The sequence below is a fragment of the Rhea americana genome, unplaced genomic scaffold, assembly GCF_003343005.1.
Source record: "Rhea americana isolate MKP2758 unplaced genomic scaffold, rheAme1 scaffold_99, whole genome shotgun sequence".
Lineage (NCBI taxonomy): Eukaryota > Metazoa > Chordata > Aves > Rheiformes > Rheidae > Rhea > Rhea americana.
This window is the reverse complement of record NW_028187188.1, coordinates 1876954-1893318: the sequence shown is the minus strand read 5'-3', so window position 1 is coordinate 1893318 and position 16365 is coordinate 1876954. Positions and strand designations below refer to the sequence as shown.

Below are 16365 nucleotides of genomic sequence, written 5' to 3'. Positions count from 1 at the left end.
GTTGCAAATGTCTATAGCTCTAAAAATTGGGGGGTGTTTTGGAAAGCTTTTAAAGAAATTGCTAGCCAAAAACGCAAGGTCTAGATTCCATTACTGAGTCTGGATTACAGGATGTTGGTTCATGCCACAACCATAGATATGCAGGAGAAATCTTATTTCTGTAGCAGAGTGGTAAATACAAAGCTTGCTTGTAATTTCCTTTGGCCACCAGCTTTTTTTTCATTCCCTCTACTCTAATAATAAATAACTAAAATTAAAACTGATTTTTTTTTCTCTCCAGAAGGGAAATGAGGTATAGATCAGCCTTGTTCTTTAATACAGTTTCAAATTATTTTCTTATTAATTCTTGCTTAGTGGAACACTAACAGAATTAGAGATTTTTCTGGTGATGTGAGCTGAAGAACAGAAACTTAAGAGGTTAGGGACAGGAGGAGAGAAATGCTTTTAGAAACCTGGTCATTAGCTATTCAGTTACTAGATTTACAAAGTACTGGATTTACTAGACAGTTACTAGATTACAAAGCTAGCAGTTTGACAGAAATACAAAGTAAGTTAAATGCTACTGAACTACATTGGGGGGTTCTTTTTTCTTCTAAACTTATCCATAGAAGTGACTCTCCTGAGTAAAATGTGTTCAACTTAAAATCAACAAGATTTCAAATTTAAGAATATTATTAGAGTGCTTTGGGTCTGATGTGAGTTCATAATTCAATTACTTTGTCCAGGAATTTTCCATTATGTTAATTCTGCTTTAACAGATGTAAGCTAAAGAGTTAGATACAAATTTGAAAAAATAAGTTGGTAAATAACCAATTAAGAAACTGAAATTTCTCATGCAAGTATTGTCCTAGTTTGAATTTTTGAGTTTTGGTGGCCGGCATAGTTGAAAACTGCTTTGGAAAAATGCATTCTTTTTTGAGGGAATTCTGTTGACTTGTTGAATTCCTTAGAGGGAGCTGACAGATAATGCTAGTAATCTTCTCTTTTTTTTCTTTTTTTTCCCCTCTTCTTCCCTCCCCCTCTCTCCCCCCCCCCACCATGCAGGAGAAATCTCTTTTAAAATCTTGAGTCTCACTAGATGGCAGCATCTCAACGTTTCTAAAGGAAATTGTGCTGGTGCGTAGAAATAAAAGTTTAAGTTGAACTACAAATCCCAACAAGCACAGCAAAAAAAGCAGAAAACTTCCTTTTGTACAAAGGTCGATAAGCATAGCAAGTTGTTTGAGGTCTTCTGGTGAGTGACTGTATTACTTTCTAAATGCTTAATTCCATTAGAATCACTATGATATATGTTCAGAGAACCTGCTAGTTTGAGAAATGAAATGTATTACTAGCATATTTCACTTCCCAAGTGTGTGAAGATGGTTTGAGGAAGTACTTTGGTCAGGATTTTTCCACTGAAAAGACCTATGGGACAGCAAAAAGGGTAAGGAAGAACTTTGTATGTCTTGAGTGAGCACTTTGAGGTGTGTGTGGTGTTTTTTTTAATATATTTGGGAAGAGTTCTACTGATTTTTAACAAAAGTTTGCTATTAGAGCAGATACATTTTTGCAAAACTTAGTATGTTGAACAGTATCATCTAGTCATGTGTACAGTCTGATTTTGCCTGGTTAACCGGCTTGGTGCTTTTCACGCAAAGGATATATTAAGACAGGCCTAACCTCATATAGTCTCCCCTTAGAGACATCCTAAAAGAAATCTTTTTAATAGCCAACCTAAAAAAGGATTTTAAGATTGTAGTCTCTCCCCTAATTATAAAGGTGCATCTCAGTTATTGCTTAGTGTTCTGTTTCCCCATGCAGAGTCAGCTATGGCAAAAAGCCTGCAATGAGATGTTTCAGTGTCTGAAACACAGTATATAGCTCAGTCTGACTTTAAATCAAGTGGGATAATTTTTTTTATTTCTAAATTTAAACTAAAAATTCTCTTTCCACCCTAATATAAATGTCTGATATGTTGAATGTCAGGAAAGGCTTCTGAGAAAGCAGACAGAATTCTGTTCAAGATAAACCGAACAATTTGGTTTCAGATGTGGGACCCTAAATTCAAGTCACTAATCTGTGACAGCATAGATTTGAGCATCCCCAGACAATAACATTAGCTGCTAACCGAGAGGATGTTTTGGCATGACTGACTTCTCAATGAAATACTCAATATATTGGATTTGTGTATTTATTTTAAAACTGCATGTTCACAAGAAATCTTTTTGCACATGTAGCTATATAAAGAAACTTTGCTTTGTTTATTTTTAGAAGTGTGGAAAAGGTTGCCTGTGTGCTCAAACACCAGAGATTACACTCTGAATGGAATACAGTAATCTTACTTTTTAGGTAGTACTTTGAAACATCTTGTTCAATAAATTATTCCTTAAATAAGCAATAAGCCTACTGAAACTATCTTTGAATCTGAGGGAGCGAAATGATGGTGTTTGCTTATACTTGTTTATCTGAAATGTGCCATTCAGGATTTCTTTAAACGTAACAAAACCCTTGAAAGGGTGTGCCTGGGCGGCAGAGATGACTGCATCTTGCCTTCTGGCTGCTGCAGGTTCAGTGAGGTGGAACCTACTAGAGGAGGAAAATTACTTGCCTTGGCCAGCACTCCAAAGTTCTCCTTTTCCCCTTCCGGCTTGCTCTCAGTATGCTCAATAGTTCCCAGAGAACAAGCAAAGTGAGAGGGACAGAGCTTCGTTCCCCACCCCCAGCCCATGCACGCCCTTGACCTATGGAGCAGGGAATCTGCAGTGCTGGGAGATTCCCAGGGAAAGTCAGAGCAGACGCAAAGGCCAGGCTGCAGAAGCAATGGAAAGAAAAATGCTTTATGGAGCCCAGGGTGGGTATTGTCCCGAGTATGTTGCAGTCCAGGAAGTCAGTGTTGGGTCTGAGAGGAGGGGGGAAAAAAAGTCTGCTTTGTAAGAACACAATATGCAATGGAGAGACTAGTTTACAAGCTATTTTATTTCTATTCTGCTTCATCTCAAATTCATGAACCTCTCTGTTCATGAAAAAATAAATTATAGTTTCTGTTATAATATAGCTTGGCTTTTGAGTTCAAACATCTTTTCATCCTTTTTTGGTTCTTACCGATTCAGACAGGGTTGCGGCAGTCCCACCTTAGAACACCGACTGACTCAGGGTCATGTTGTAACTGGATAGGACTCCAATTTGAGAGCAGAAATGCTTGGATCATCTGGGATGATCTTGCATCAAGGATGTACTTGCGTGTGTTTACCCAGGAGTGATGGTCTGTCTTTGAAGTTTCTGTGACATCTTCTGCCTGCACAGGTCAGCAATATGGGTCGGCTTGATGGGAAGATAATACTACTGTCCGCAGCAGCACAGGGGATTGGACGGGCAACTGCTATTGTAAGTTGAGAAACATTTGTTCTTTAGTTAGATTCCTGTGCCCTAACTAGCTGTCTTACGCTGGCTTGTCTAATAATACCTGCACCAAACAAGCTCTTAAACTGGTAAACTATGGGTGAAGCCAGAGACAACCTCAGAAATACACATTGAAAAGTTCAAGGAAGAATATAGTCACTATGGAACATCATGATTTCCTGCTATATGGCTGGATACCAAAAAGATTCCCTGTGGCAGAGCCAAGATGTTTTATATACACTAGTAGCTGTAACCAAATCTAGATGATAGCACAACTACATGGTTGTTCATATGAAAAGCTGTGAGAAACACTTAAAACTTTGTAGTTATTTATTGTTAAACAGGAATTTCGGGTTAATTTATAACTCCTTTTGGCCAGTTCCTTACCAGCCATTTGTTTCCTCCATAGCAGATAGAGAAACTGGTAGAATTATTTCAGTATCTCCACAACGTAATAAACAAACCACAAAAAACTTTTATGAACAGGAATTTTGCCAAACTAGTTATTTTCTTGTGCAACCTTTCCTGCAATTGCATTAAAACACTCAGTTCAGGGAGTAGGTCATTTTCCTGAAGATTTCACTTTGTAAATACCCAACAAACTATGGAAAAGGGTAGCACATTTAATGCCACTATCCTCTTAGGCTGTAAAAGAGACAGTTATTTTGAGGATAAGGGGCTGCCACATTTTTTTTCTGCTGGTCTGAGACTTCAAAACACTTTTTAAATATAGGTTACTTCATTTTGTATAGCTGTTATTTTATCAGTTAGTACAATACAGAGGAAGCTGGTTTTGAGGGGTGTATCAGGAATGCAGGAATACCTCAGGTGGAATATTAAAGAAAAGTCATGCTTTTGAATTTTGCTCTATTCAGTGATCTGAATGTGAAGGACTTGAATCGAGTTTATATATAGTTGTTTCTTTTCTTAGATGGCATGTAAAAGCATAACTTCATTTACAGATGGTGTAACTTCATTTAAATCCGACATGCAAGCTTAATTCTAGCACTGCTCGTTTGGAACATCCTTGCTAGCGCACATGCAGCTAATAAGGGCAATAATAGCAATAGCTGTATTAGTCTGGTTACTATCTCTGGTGCTTTATTTATGGATTTGTTATTATTTTGAGGAAAACATAAAATTGTCTGATCTCTCTTAGAGTTATTCAGTTGTCCCCAGGACATTTGTCAATTGATACTCATCACTTCCTCACATGCTCAGAATGAAAAATAGAAGCATAAATGCCTTCATCCAACTTTTATTTCAATCCAGGAAAGAAATGAGAGAAAACAGTCTTTATTCCTGTTAAAATCTGTAATACCCAAGTGTAAATTATTTTGCTTGCCTTTTTCAGGCTTTTGCTAAAGAAGGAGCCAAAGTTATTGCTACAGACATCAATAAGTCCAAGCTGCAAGAACTGGAGGAATATCCAGGTAAATCATCTTACAGATTTGTTGTAGGAAGGCTGAAATACAATTTGAGATTAGAGTGAACTTTAAAAGGCAGGAGAAAAAACATTCAGAATAATTCTTGAAATATGGGCATTGCTTTATTCTGCACTACAGCGTGGCAGGGGTTTTATATAAAAAGCACTGGTATTCATCTGCAACATTAGCATTTCAAATGGAATATTCCAGGTATGTAGAACAATTCTGTGTATTTTATGTGTCACAGAAGCAATTGATTTCTGCTTTCCAGAATGGCACCTATTTTGATTAGCTGTTTAGATTGCTAGGCTGATTGTCAAATGTTCTGCTAAAAAAATGGAATGCTTCTCCTTGAACCTAAGAGCTGACATTCCCCTATACAAAAAGTGGATTTAGTGTCTTGCGTTTTCATCAGCTATGCGTTAAAAGCATAGCTGCCTAGCAGGAATTAATACATCTTTAGAACACAGAACTTCAGAACACAGATAAGTCTATTTTGTTAGTAGAAATATTTGAGACTGAAGATTTGTTTTCTTGCTGAGGTCACAAGAAGAAACTGCAAAGAGCAGGTTTAGCATAGCTATTTTCTTTAATCATGAAAGTGACACAAGCAAGATGACATAATTTAAAATAAAAAAATTATCAATTTTAAAATAAATAAGATAGATATCTATCATAACAGAAAGTACTTCCAAATGTGATGCAAGGAAATAGTTGCTGGACTTCATGATTTCCTATTACCTCAAAATTTAACATCAGTCTTGAACTGTATGCAGATACTCCATTTCAGATCAGCTGCATTAGCTGAAAATATCATCTTTACATAGCCAAGTGCTAAGCTGACCTCTCAGCTACCCTAACTCTGCTAGTATAACAGCTCTGCTAAAGGCATCATTAGTTCAGGTAGCTCAAACATCTGTTAAACTGTGGAGGGGCTAACCTGGCACATTTTGCCTGAAGTGGATTAGGGGGGCACTTGCACTAACTACTCTGCAGAAAGTTGACTGTTTCTGCATCAAGCATGAGTTGGACATAAACATATGCAAAAGTACTTTTCACCGGCACAACTTAGAGTGAACATCTGTCTCCTCTCTCACTGGAGTTCCCTACAAGCAATGTCTCTGTAATTCTCTAGGAACTTTGGGACTTTTCAGTTTCATTCTGAGGATGTTTAGGGAAGTGTTACATTTTTAACCGTACACTACTTTGCCTCAGCTAGTATGTTGAGAAGGAAACAGAATTTTCTATATACTCCCAGACATTCCTATTCTTTTGACRTATTAGTTAAACCCTAATTCATCAAGCTTTGATGAATTAGGCTTTGAATTGAATCCATGTGAGGTGACTCCACTACTGGTGCTAGTCACTAGCCTATAGTCTTAAATTGCATCATCTGCAAAACTCTTCAGAGGCATATGTATCATTTAACAAAGGCATATAAAACATGTTCATGGACTTAACGTTTTGGCTTCAAAAGTTGCAGTTTTTTTCTATTTGAAACCAAATTCTCCCATCACTTAGACATTGCACAATGCTTTACAGCTAGCTTTATGGCATTTCATAGAACCATGAACGTTGGGTGGGACCTCCAGAGACTGTATATTCCTATCTACTGCTCAAAGGAGGTTGTTGGACCAGACTGCTCAGGACCATGTTCAGTCAAGTTCTGAGCATCTCCAGGGATGGGAATTCCAGAACCTCTCTGGGCCCCTGTTCCAGTGTAACCACTGTAATGGCCAAAAAAAAAAATCCTTATGTTGAGTCAAACTTTTCCATGTTCCAACTTTTCTGTTGCTTTTCTTGCTGTGGGCCTCTAGAGGAATCTAGTTCCATCTTCTGTACACCCTCCCAGTAGGTAAACATTTATTAGACTGTGTTCAGAATAGCACATGATGAAACTGGTTTGGGGCACAGGTATTCTGCACTGGATGTCTGTTAATCCTGGATGCAGGCTATGCCATGTCCAAACTGTGGCAAAGGAGTAATTTGCAGCAATTATTATTGTCTTTGGAAGCCTGGTTGTACCCACTGAGGAAACTGTTGCAATACACCATGGCTCCTTCTTTTCCACACATCTGGATTTCCTTTCATAAGGAAAGTTGGTGCATTTGAGAAGGGTTCACAGCCCAATGTTTACTGTCAGCAAGGAGTTAGGGTGTAGGCAGGATGTGTCATGAGACACACTTATTCCATTGCAAGGTCTCAGTCTTGACGTCAATGAGAAGTTAGCTGTGTTAGATGATTGGAACCTTTAAATTTAAAATGACATGTATATTATATCTTATCATATTACAGCTTATCTGGAAGTGTAGTTTGTTCACTTTGTTCTTTTCATTTCTGGATGCCACTGCTGTGGTTGGCCTATTAAAACATTTCTGTTGAAGAGGAGCTGGTTCTATAGAAAATGAAAAGTATCTGGAAGAGAGCTGCACCTCTCTCTGTTTCGAGGTCGTTACATTTCTCGATCTCAGTGAACTTCTCTGAACAAAATAGAGGGATGATTGTTATTATTGTGTTTTTAGTATCAATGGTTTTCTTGAAGRTACAGCACAGATACAACCAGTGCTATAAGCACTGACAGTGACAGCTCTCAGGGCCTCAAATAAGTAGAGCTTTATTGCAAAAAGTAACGAGTTTCCAAGTGTTCTTTTGTTGGTTAATTTTTTTGTGAAAAAAACAAATAATTGGAAAAACATTGACATCGTAGTTTTTAAACTACCTTTATTATAGAGGCAATCAACCTGTTATAATTCCTCTTCATTTTTATTATAGCTATGATGTCATCCCAGGTTATGTAAAATTGGTAAGGGCTTATGCAAAACACTGGTCCTCATTAATTGAACGTTATAAAGCTGATACATATGGATAGATGGCACATAGTAGTGTGATGTATGTGACACCTGTAATGAATTCCAAGGAATTATTAGTCTGTAACAGCAGGCATGAAAGCTTGTTAGGATTGTACAGACTCTGTAATTCTGTAGTCTGGAAGTACAGTAGAATTCAAATGCATTGGAAACGGCTTTAGTGGTAAAGGACACTAACTCGTCTGCTTGTGTGATGCTGTGTAACAATCAAAACTGTTTTTAAAGACCTTTCTGAAGGTATAAATAGTATGCCATACTGTCCACTGCTGCCCTGATTTAACCATTACGGTAATGATCAAGTGTAGCTGTTACTCAGTCTCCGTGTGTTGGTGCCCTACTGAGAGGGGACTGTTCCTGACAAATCACGGAACAGGAGCTGTAGTCCTCAGCACTTCTGAAAATCAAACTGCTGATCTGTAACCAAAAAAAGTGAAATAAATACCATGTTCTTTTTATAGGAATTCAAATACGGGTTCTGGATGTTACCAAGAGGGAACAGATAGAAAATCTGGCCAAGGAGATAGAAAAGATTGACGTCCTCTGTAACATTGCAGGGTAATCGACTTCTATTTCATCCTCCTTTTTACAGTTTTCCCTGTCTTCCAGAAGCATTTCCTTTTACTTGAATGCCTGTTATTCCTTTAATTTTAATGGATTTTATATCTTAATATAAATTTTCATGTGTTTTCATCAAAACTGATATCTTGTGTGCAGCTGCGTTACCCAGGCCAAGATAAAAATTGTTCTAGAAATTGAGCTATGAGTCCTTGTCCTGTTCCCTCCCACACACACACACAGACTAATTCCCCTGGATCTATGGGTACCTTGTATGATTGGTTTGGACCCCTGGCACCACACTGAGTGAAGCTGGTGCTCTGCCTGTGCTGTATCTATTTGGGGGAATTCCCCTATTACCAAAGATTTCTCTGCACATATGAAGTCTGCCTTGTGTCACTGATGGAAGAAATATGCTGTTGCTTTGCTTTCTTGAGAAGAACTATTGTGCCTACTTTATATGGTTGGAAGGGTTAGCTATTACAAAAAAAGCGATAAAAGAACGTGCATACAAAGCCAAACTATTTTACGCACTTATTTCAGGTTTGTTCATCATGGAACTATTCTGGAGTGTGAGGAGCGAGACTGGAATTTTACTATGAACCTCAATGTTCGCAGCATGTATCTAATGATCAAGACATTTCTTCCGAAGGTAAAGATTGGTTGCCTATGCTTTTTAGTCTCAGTTGCGTTGTATTTAAAGTGGGACAGGTCTAAGTCATTGCCACTGTGACAGCATGGGATTTGGTAAAAAAAGATGAGTATGCATCTTTGGATAGGGAAGGCCCTTAAATTACAGTGATCCTACTCTAAAACATTCTCTTTAAGTAGACTATATATCTAAAGGAAACTATAGGGATGATTAATTTAGGAGTTTTGCCCTGTGCCATTTGTAAGTAAAATCCTTCAAATACAGAGCAGCAAGGGAGCCAGTGTAATACAGTAAAGCACAGTGCACAGCTACACACTATGTAGCAAAATCACTGCTACAAATTATTAAAAAATATACATTAACATGAATTTTTCTCTACAACTGGGGAAACTATCCTATGAAGTAGTTCAGTGCCACTGATGGCAACATGCTGGTTATATTGGAACAATAATCCAGTTAAATAAACAGTCTAGCAGCTTGAGGACTCTTGCTGTTTATGAATAACTAGCTTCTGAACTACAAAAGCCTGTGAAATGAATAGTGTTTGTTTTCTGTGAATACAAAGGCCAGAGTTGGTAGCTGTCACCAGGGTGACTGGATGATTTCTCCCTTCCTTCCCCCCTCCCACGATTTTGCTATAGTTCTGGCTTTTTCAGCTGATTTTCACTTTCAAAGGCTCCTTATAACTGCTTTAGGTATCTCAGGTTTTGAGATCCCTAGGAAGTTTATAATTTTCCACAAACTTAGCTACAATTCAAAGACAGAGTGCTGTGACTTAGCCTTCTCCAAAGCAAGAAGGATTTGAATTGAATCAGCAGAATTACACTGGTAAATGGCATGAGTGACGTCCACGTAGTATACTGGACAAGATGGCCATGATTCAGAGGTCGCTAAGAATGTTATGAACAACTGCCTGCAGAACAGCCAGCAGCAATGGGTATTTGTCAGCAAAACCATTCAGCTTCAAATCATGGAAGCCTCATTGTCTGAACGTGATTGAGTGGGAAGCTTCCTGTGAAGAGCACATGCCCTGTTGCCCATGTGGATTCACTTCATGCTTTACTGATCAAAAATCTTTTACAAAGATAAGCAACGATCTCTTAGATTTCCCTAAAAAAGTAATTTCACCCTAATCAACTAAATAGCTACATTGAAATTGTATGAAAGAACTTGTCTTTATATTGTTTCTAATTTCTTGTGTCATTCTTTCTTATGCAAGTTGGAACACAAAAGACTGCAGTAATTTGGTTTTAATACTTGTTCCTATCAATTGGGAATAAGATAAACCTTGGGGCAGGCAAGCAGCAGGAACATTATACCTTGTCCTCAGCCTGGTTTGGCAGGCAAGTAGCAGGAATTTTATACCTTGTGCTCAGCCTGGTTCCTGTTCTTTCTATTTTAAATACACAAATTCCATGGTGGTCCATAGTGAAGCTGATGTCAGTCTTCCATTTCTTTAGTGGTTCTGTCTAGATACATGAAGAAGGAGCAAAATAATTTCTCATCTTTTACATCACTTTTGAAATGATCTGGGAGAACTTAGTGAGAGTCTCAATCTGCTTTACTTCTTCAGTCAATAGATGAAAAGGGAGAAGCTAAGGAAGCTTTGTTATCCTGGATATCAGCTGCGTTTAGGGCTGTTCTAGTGGTTGTTGTGGGCCAGGTGACAGAGCCTGCAGGTGACAAAGTAGTTCATGTTTGAATGATACAAGTATTCTTTTGCAGATGATTAAGCAGAAATCGGGAAACATTATAAATATGTCTTCTGTGGCATCCAGCATTAAAGGTCAGTAGCTTTCTAGAGATTTGCTATTATAAAATTTTCAGTCTTCTAAAATATCTGGTTGACACACTGAGTCTGTAGAAATTTTTGGAAAAAATCTTGATAGGGATCTATGTAATGGAGTCCCCTTGATTTTGATCCTTGGTGCATGTGCTTGATGAAGCATGTTGTAGTTTTGTTATGTAGCAACTGCTCATTGAGCATACAGAATGGTCTGCTCTCAAGGAATGATTTGAAGCTTTGCAGTGAAAAAAGGTGGCCTGTAGACATCATCTTCGTTTGTTGTAGGTGAGGTTTTTTGACAGGATTACAGGAACAGAGCTCATCCCAGGAAAGGAATCTAATACAGAGTTGGACCTGATACTTGGTGCTTACTTCTGTTTAGGTTGCCCAGGTGGTCACTATGCTCTTCATTTTCTGATTACCCAGTGGAAAGCCCCTATGGTCTGCTTTTTACAACTATGCAACTCTCATGTCAAGGGAAGAGATGTGATAATGCCTCCGCACAGTTAGTCTTTCAGTGATAACTTGCTATATATGTATTTCAGAGAAACAATAAATAACAAACAATTACATAAGCATTATAGCTATGTTTCCCAAAGAAAACTGAGGTTACTAAGCAGAAGGGCCTATGTGCTTCCCAAATTCTTATTTGCTCATTCTGTTATTTTTTCTCGGTTACTTGCCAAATTTATACTTTTGAAAAATACTGTGCTTTATTCCRGTCTATGCCTGAGGAGAATCTTAGCTTTCTTGTGGAAAGACAGCACTACAGAAAATGCTCAAGTTAGAAGCAAATGCATGTAGAAAAAACTTGTCTTTTTTCTTAATATGTTTCCATGCTGCCTTCACACCAACCTCCTGTTAGGAGTTGTGAACAGATGTGTATACAGTACTTCTAAGGCAGCAGTTATTGGTCTAACAAAGTCTGTGGCTGCTGACTTCATCGAACATGGCATCAGATGCAACTGCRTATGTCCTGGTAAGTGTTATTACAATATTTTGAAAATTTGGAGCAGATGCTAAACAACATATGGCTCAATTTAGTTTGACATTATTAGTGAACAGTAGACTTGCAAATGGCAATTAAAATTACCAGGAGTCAAAAAGAATAAGACATATTTCAAACATCTCTGAGATTTTTAAATAGAAAGGTCATTACTCTTATCATTAGACTGGGCTATACCCAGCCCAGCACTCTTAACTCAGCACTGAGACATCTAAGTATATACACATTTCATCAGCATTACATAGTATTTGTGTGTGTGTTTGTCTGGAAGTTAAACAATGTAGGGCTAGATAGCAGGCTAGCTATTTAACTTTTAACAATCTGAAAAGTATTGAATCCCATTCTCAAAGCATTCTTTTATTGAAATTTAGTTTCCTATGCTAAGCTGATAGTTTTGCAGTCTTCCTYCTGCATCTTATTATGACATTACATGTAGGTGTTATACCATACAACTAAAATCCATGAAAATGCATTTTGTCATGATTGTTGATACATTTAAGTTTTAATTATTTAATTTCAAACTTTTGCCTAGGAACTGTTGACACACCATCTCTACAGGAAAGAATTAAAGCCAGGCCTAACCCAGAACAGGTTAGAAAGCTATTTGTTTGATCATACATATACATGCTAAACACCTTTAAAAACAAACAAACAAAACACACATCTACACTTCTGCTCAGATTCCGGAATACCCATATTTCGGAGTGTGAATGGTAACATAACAGTAGTGTCTCCTTCGATAGTTTCATCAGTTCATGCTCCAGCCAGGGTTTTAGAATGCATCATAAGGCGCTTGCTTAGTGAATGCAAAGGGTCTGTCATCTGTGGAAGAATTTGCAGCTGGTACTTACAATATCCAATGTGAAAACAGAATACATTCACTTCTTCGGCATGCGTCAGTCACAAATTAGTGTGCAACCATGATAGAAAGGGTATTCCAGCATATGTTTTTAAAAAATGATTTAGGATCTTCCATCATACTAAGTAGATAATTGAATCCTCTTCTGAAGGGCCAGGGAATATCTACTAACAAAGGAAGAAGAGCCTCTGTTGGCTTTACTCTGGAACCAGAGGTTTAAGCCTATTCTCTTAATATTTTTCCAAATTGAAGTTCACATCATAAGTTACCCTTCTAGTTTCTTTCTCTAGCATAGATTCTCTACCCAGTGTATTAAAGTTTTGACCTCATGACTTGTTTCCAATATTGCTTTGTACATGTTACACTAATTACATTAAAATATTAATTTTGTTTTTTTTTGTACACCCAATGCTCTGATGTCTAGGCATTGAAATACTTTCTGGACAGACAGAAGATTGGTAGGATTGCTACTGCTGAAGAAGTGGCCCATCTGTTTGTGTATTTGGCCTCTGATGAAGTAAGTACCAGACAATAAAATTCTCTCTCACAGAATCTCATACTACCTTGCTGCTTCACAATAGAGAGAATCTGTTTTAGAAGGATTGATAATGTCTTTGAGCTGAATTATTACAAAAATAGAAAACTGGCCATCTTTTACTGAGTTTAAACCTGTAATACAATGCTCTGAATGTTGACAGTGATTGTTCAGGTGTTACATACTTGGAACCATAGCTTGGATGTTTCATGCCCAAGTCATTCTGAACAATAGCAGAAATGATCTTCTCTGCTGTTCCAGGCAGTTTTATTTCCACCACAGCTGGAGCATGTCTTAAGGAGGTAGAATTAAAACGGTTGTCACCTACCTGCACGGCGCAAGGGCAAATGTTTGTGTAGAACTGCTAGAGATTTTAGTGGAAGTTTTAATGCTCAGAATGACCATTCCTTTTTGGCATGAAGGAAGCAATAGACCCATTGAGGTTGTTTTAGACCAAACTCATGATAACTGCTGCACATAACAATGAAAACACATCAAGTATATGAAACATTGTTTCATATATTGTGCTACAAATTTACTATGAATCTAAAATTGGACTGGGTTCCACTGCACTTCTCCAGCACTCCCAGTGAACATAACAAAATACTTTAATGAAATTAGTTTGGTCTTAGTGTTTCCAACACTAATCTATTTCTCATTTTCATCTTGATTTACTATTTTTGTGACGCTGCTAGTTTAATGCTTCAGTACTGACCTAGAGAATAGAATGTCACCTTCTTAGTTGCTTACCTCACTTTCTGCATCATGTAAATTTTCATTTAAGTCTCATTATTATTAACTGATCTGGTCAGATTCTACTCAGCTGAATAGAGCTAATAACATCAGTGTAAAGTATTATTGCTGCGGGTGAGCTCCCTGAAATCTACCTTATATAAATTTCTTATGTTCAGGATGTATTATCATCTGAATGCTTTTAATAATAATTTTGCTACACTCCACTGAGTTAGGTGAAAGGCTTCAAATTTTTTTTTTTTTTTGTATTCTGTGTATTTGGATCTACTGTTTTTTTTAAAAAAAGTTTATATGAAAAGAAATCAATTTCTGATAAAGTTAAACTAGTATTTTCCTGTATTTAATAAATTCATTGTTACTTTTTATATAATTTCAGTCTGCCTACATGACCGGCAATGAACTAATCATTGATGGAGGGTGGAGCTTGTGATCGAGTCTGTCTGCAAACGGAAATTCATGCTATGAAAGGCAAAAAATGGAGAGGATCATGTTTCTCAGTTAAGATAGTTTGCAGAGATTTAAGTCACTAACATGTCTTTCAAAACAAATTTAGTGTATTTTTAACACTTTGTAATCTTTTTCTAAATTTATCTTGCTGATATGCTTTTCCCTAAGTTGTGAAACATTGGACTAAAATATACTTAATGTGACTTCCTTCATAAGAAAGTGTTTAACCTTTAAGATACCAGTGTTCCAAGAATATTATTTAATATACACAATCTGAGTCTTGTTTTAAGCAAATCTAAATGAAAGGAATTAAATATTACCTTTATTCCCAGCCCCTGAAGGATATGCAAGTTAAGCATTCACAATTAGATTTCCTAGTAATGTTAACAGACTATCCAGGGAAAGTAGAAAGAGACTGCTTTTAAATCAGCTGAACTGATCTTGAGCTAAGTGCAGTTTAAACAACAGAAGAAATCAGAAAAAATAGCAATTTTGAAAACGTCAAAGTTCAAATCATTTTGTTGGCGGTAATAGCTGTCCTGTGTTAGAAAACATACTAGTTCTTGCAACCTGTGCTTGAAAGCACTTTGATTTCCAAATTATTAAGCATATTCTTTCTCCTCTCTACTATTATTAGTAAAATGTTCTAGAATTGTAATAACTGTAGAAAAAGTCTGTGTGTTGAATTGTTGGAAAGAATATCTGTCCCAAATCTGAAAACACTTACAGATCCTGAATGGGAAGTGCTGGACAGTCAGGTGTGCTGTGGACGTGGTGTATGGGCACATCAGACTTTCTGCACATACAGTATAAAGTCAATCTGTACATATTCAGCTGCATTGTGCATCTGCAGYATCTGGTTTTCAGTTACCCAGTGAGGTTAGGTTGCTGGAATATGGAAAGATGGGAGATTGTAAATTAAAAAATAGGGCAACAGATTACTGTTAGGAACAGTAGGATTGGCCTTTTTTTGTCTAAGCACCCAAAGCTTATAGACTGTTTTCATGAAGCAGAAATAATGGAGATGAGCCTGCTCTAGTAATTAAGACTAAAATTTGCAGCATGTAGAGAGCATGGAGAACCTCATGTACTTTCGCAATCAGCTTGAAAAAAGGAATACTTTTACTAGTACCAAAGAGGCTCTCCTAGGAAAGAGAGCGGCCAGAACTGATCATTAATGGTAAAGACAACTCCTAAAATGGTCTTGAAAGTATCACTACTATGTCTTTTTTTCATGTACAGAAAAGCACTATGCAAGGGCATTACTGAAGCAGGCATGTGGGAGTAGTATTCTTGCATTTACAGGATGGATCTTCAGGAACACATTCTATTTCCAGCATACAAGCGAAAAGAGTAGATTTTACAGCTCTAGATAGAGCAAATATATATTCCTCGCCAGAAGGATGTGCTAATACTGAACAAATATTGTCAAATCTATAGGCTGGGTGCCAGGATTAGGCCTTCTATTGCTTTATTGTCAAATACCAATGCAATTCATGCTAAAACACAAGACTAAGTTTCTCAGAAAAATGACTTTTTACCCAATAGTTTATGGGAAAAGTGTGGTTTGATGTCATCTTTGTGGCAGCACATTGGAGTGCTGATTTTTGAATCAGAAGCCTGTTGTGGTAAAGGCTCATTTTCTGAACAAAACATGGTTCCTGACCCAAAGATCTTAAGGCAATGAACAAGCTGAATTTCAACACCATTTGTTATACTAATGCACTGTTAAAATTGACGTGAATGATATGGGATGACTGCCTATAAATATGATTACATTAAAAAATTGCACGTAGCTCCAGTGATCTATTTTGTGAATGAAGTTGTGTGCAATTGCATATATATGAAATTGAGGGGTAAAAGGGAAGAATTAAAGGATAGATGCTGCTGAATACGCTTGATCATTCATCAGAAAACCTATAGTTTTCTATATAAACCAAATACATACTAGTTTTGTGCATGTTTTTGTAACAACAACTGCTATGTTTTTAAATGATTGCTTAAGCTCTTTGATATTTATGGAGGCATTAACATAAATCATTTGATTTCCAAAGGTATGAAACATGTCTGGTCAAAATCTGACTTATTGTTTGCAAA

General features: G+C 37.1%; 1 protein-coding gene across 4 annotated transcripts; it reads left to right on the top strand.

The window, feature by feature from the left end:
- Nucleotides 1–1174: 1174 nt before the first annotated feature.
- Nucleotides 1175–16073, top strand: BDH2 (3-hydroxybutyrate dehydrogenase 2). Of its 4 annotated transcripts, XM_085325617.1 has the most exons (11): nucleotides 1201–1234; nucleotides 1353–1426; nucleotides 3286–3366; nucleotides 4736–4814; nucleotides 8134–8230; nucleotides 8774–8882; nucleotides 10608–10668; nucleotides 11534–11647; nucleotides 12207–12265; nucleotides 12958–13050; nucleotides 14198–16073. In XM_085325617.1, the coding sequence occupies exons 3-11, from the start codon at nucleotides 3295–3297 to the stop codon at nucleotides 14249–14251; spliced, it is 738 nt and encodes a 245-aa protein (XP_085181743.1). In that variant the 5' UTR covers nucleotides 1201–1234; nucleotides 1353–1426; nucleotides 3286–3294; the 3' UTR covers nucleotides 14252–16073. The 4 variants fall into 4 exon arrangements, with proteins under 4 accessions (XP_085181744.1, XP_085181743.1, XP_085181745.1 ...); XM_085325618.1 differs by lacking the exon at nucleotides 1353–1426 and having other exon boundaries at nucleotides 1175–1234; XM_085325619.1 differs by lacking the exon at nucleotides 1353–1426 and having other exon boundaries at nucleotides 3237–3366.
- The last annotated feature ends 292 nt before the right edge of the window (nucleotides 16074–16365 follow it).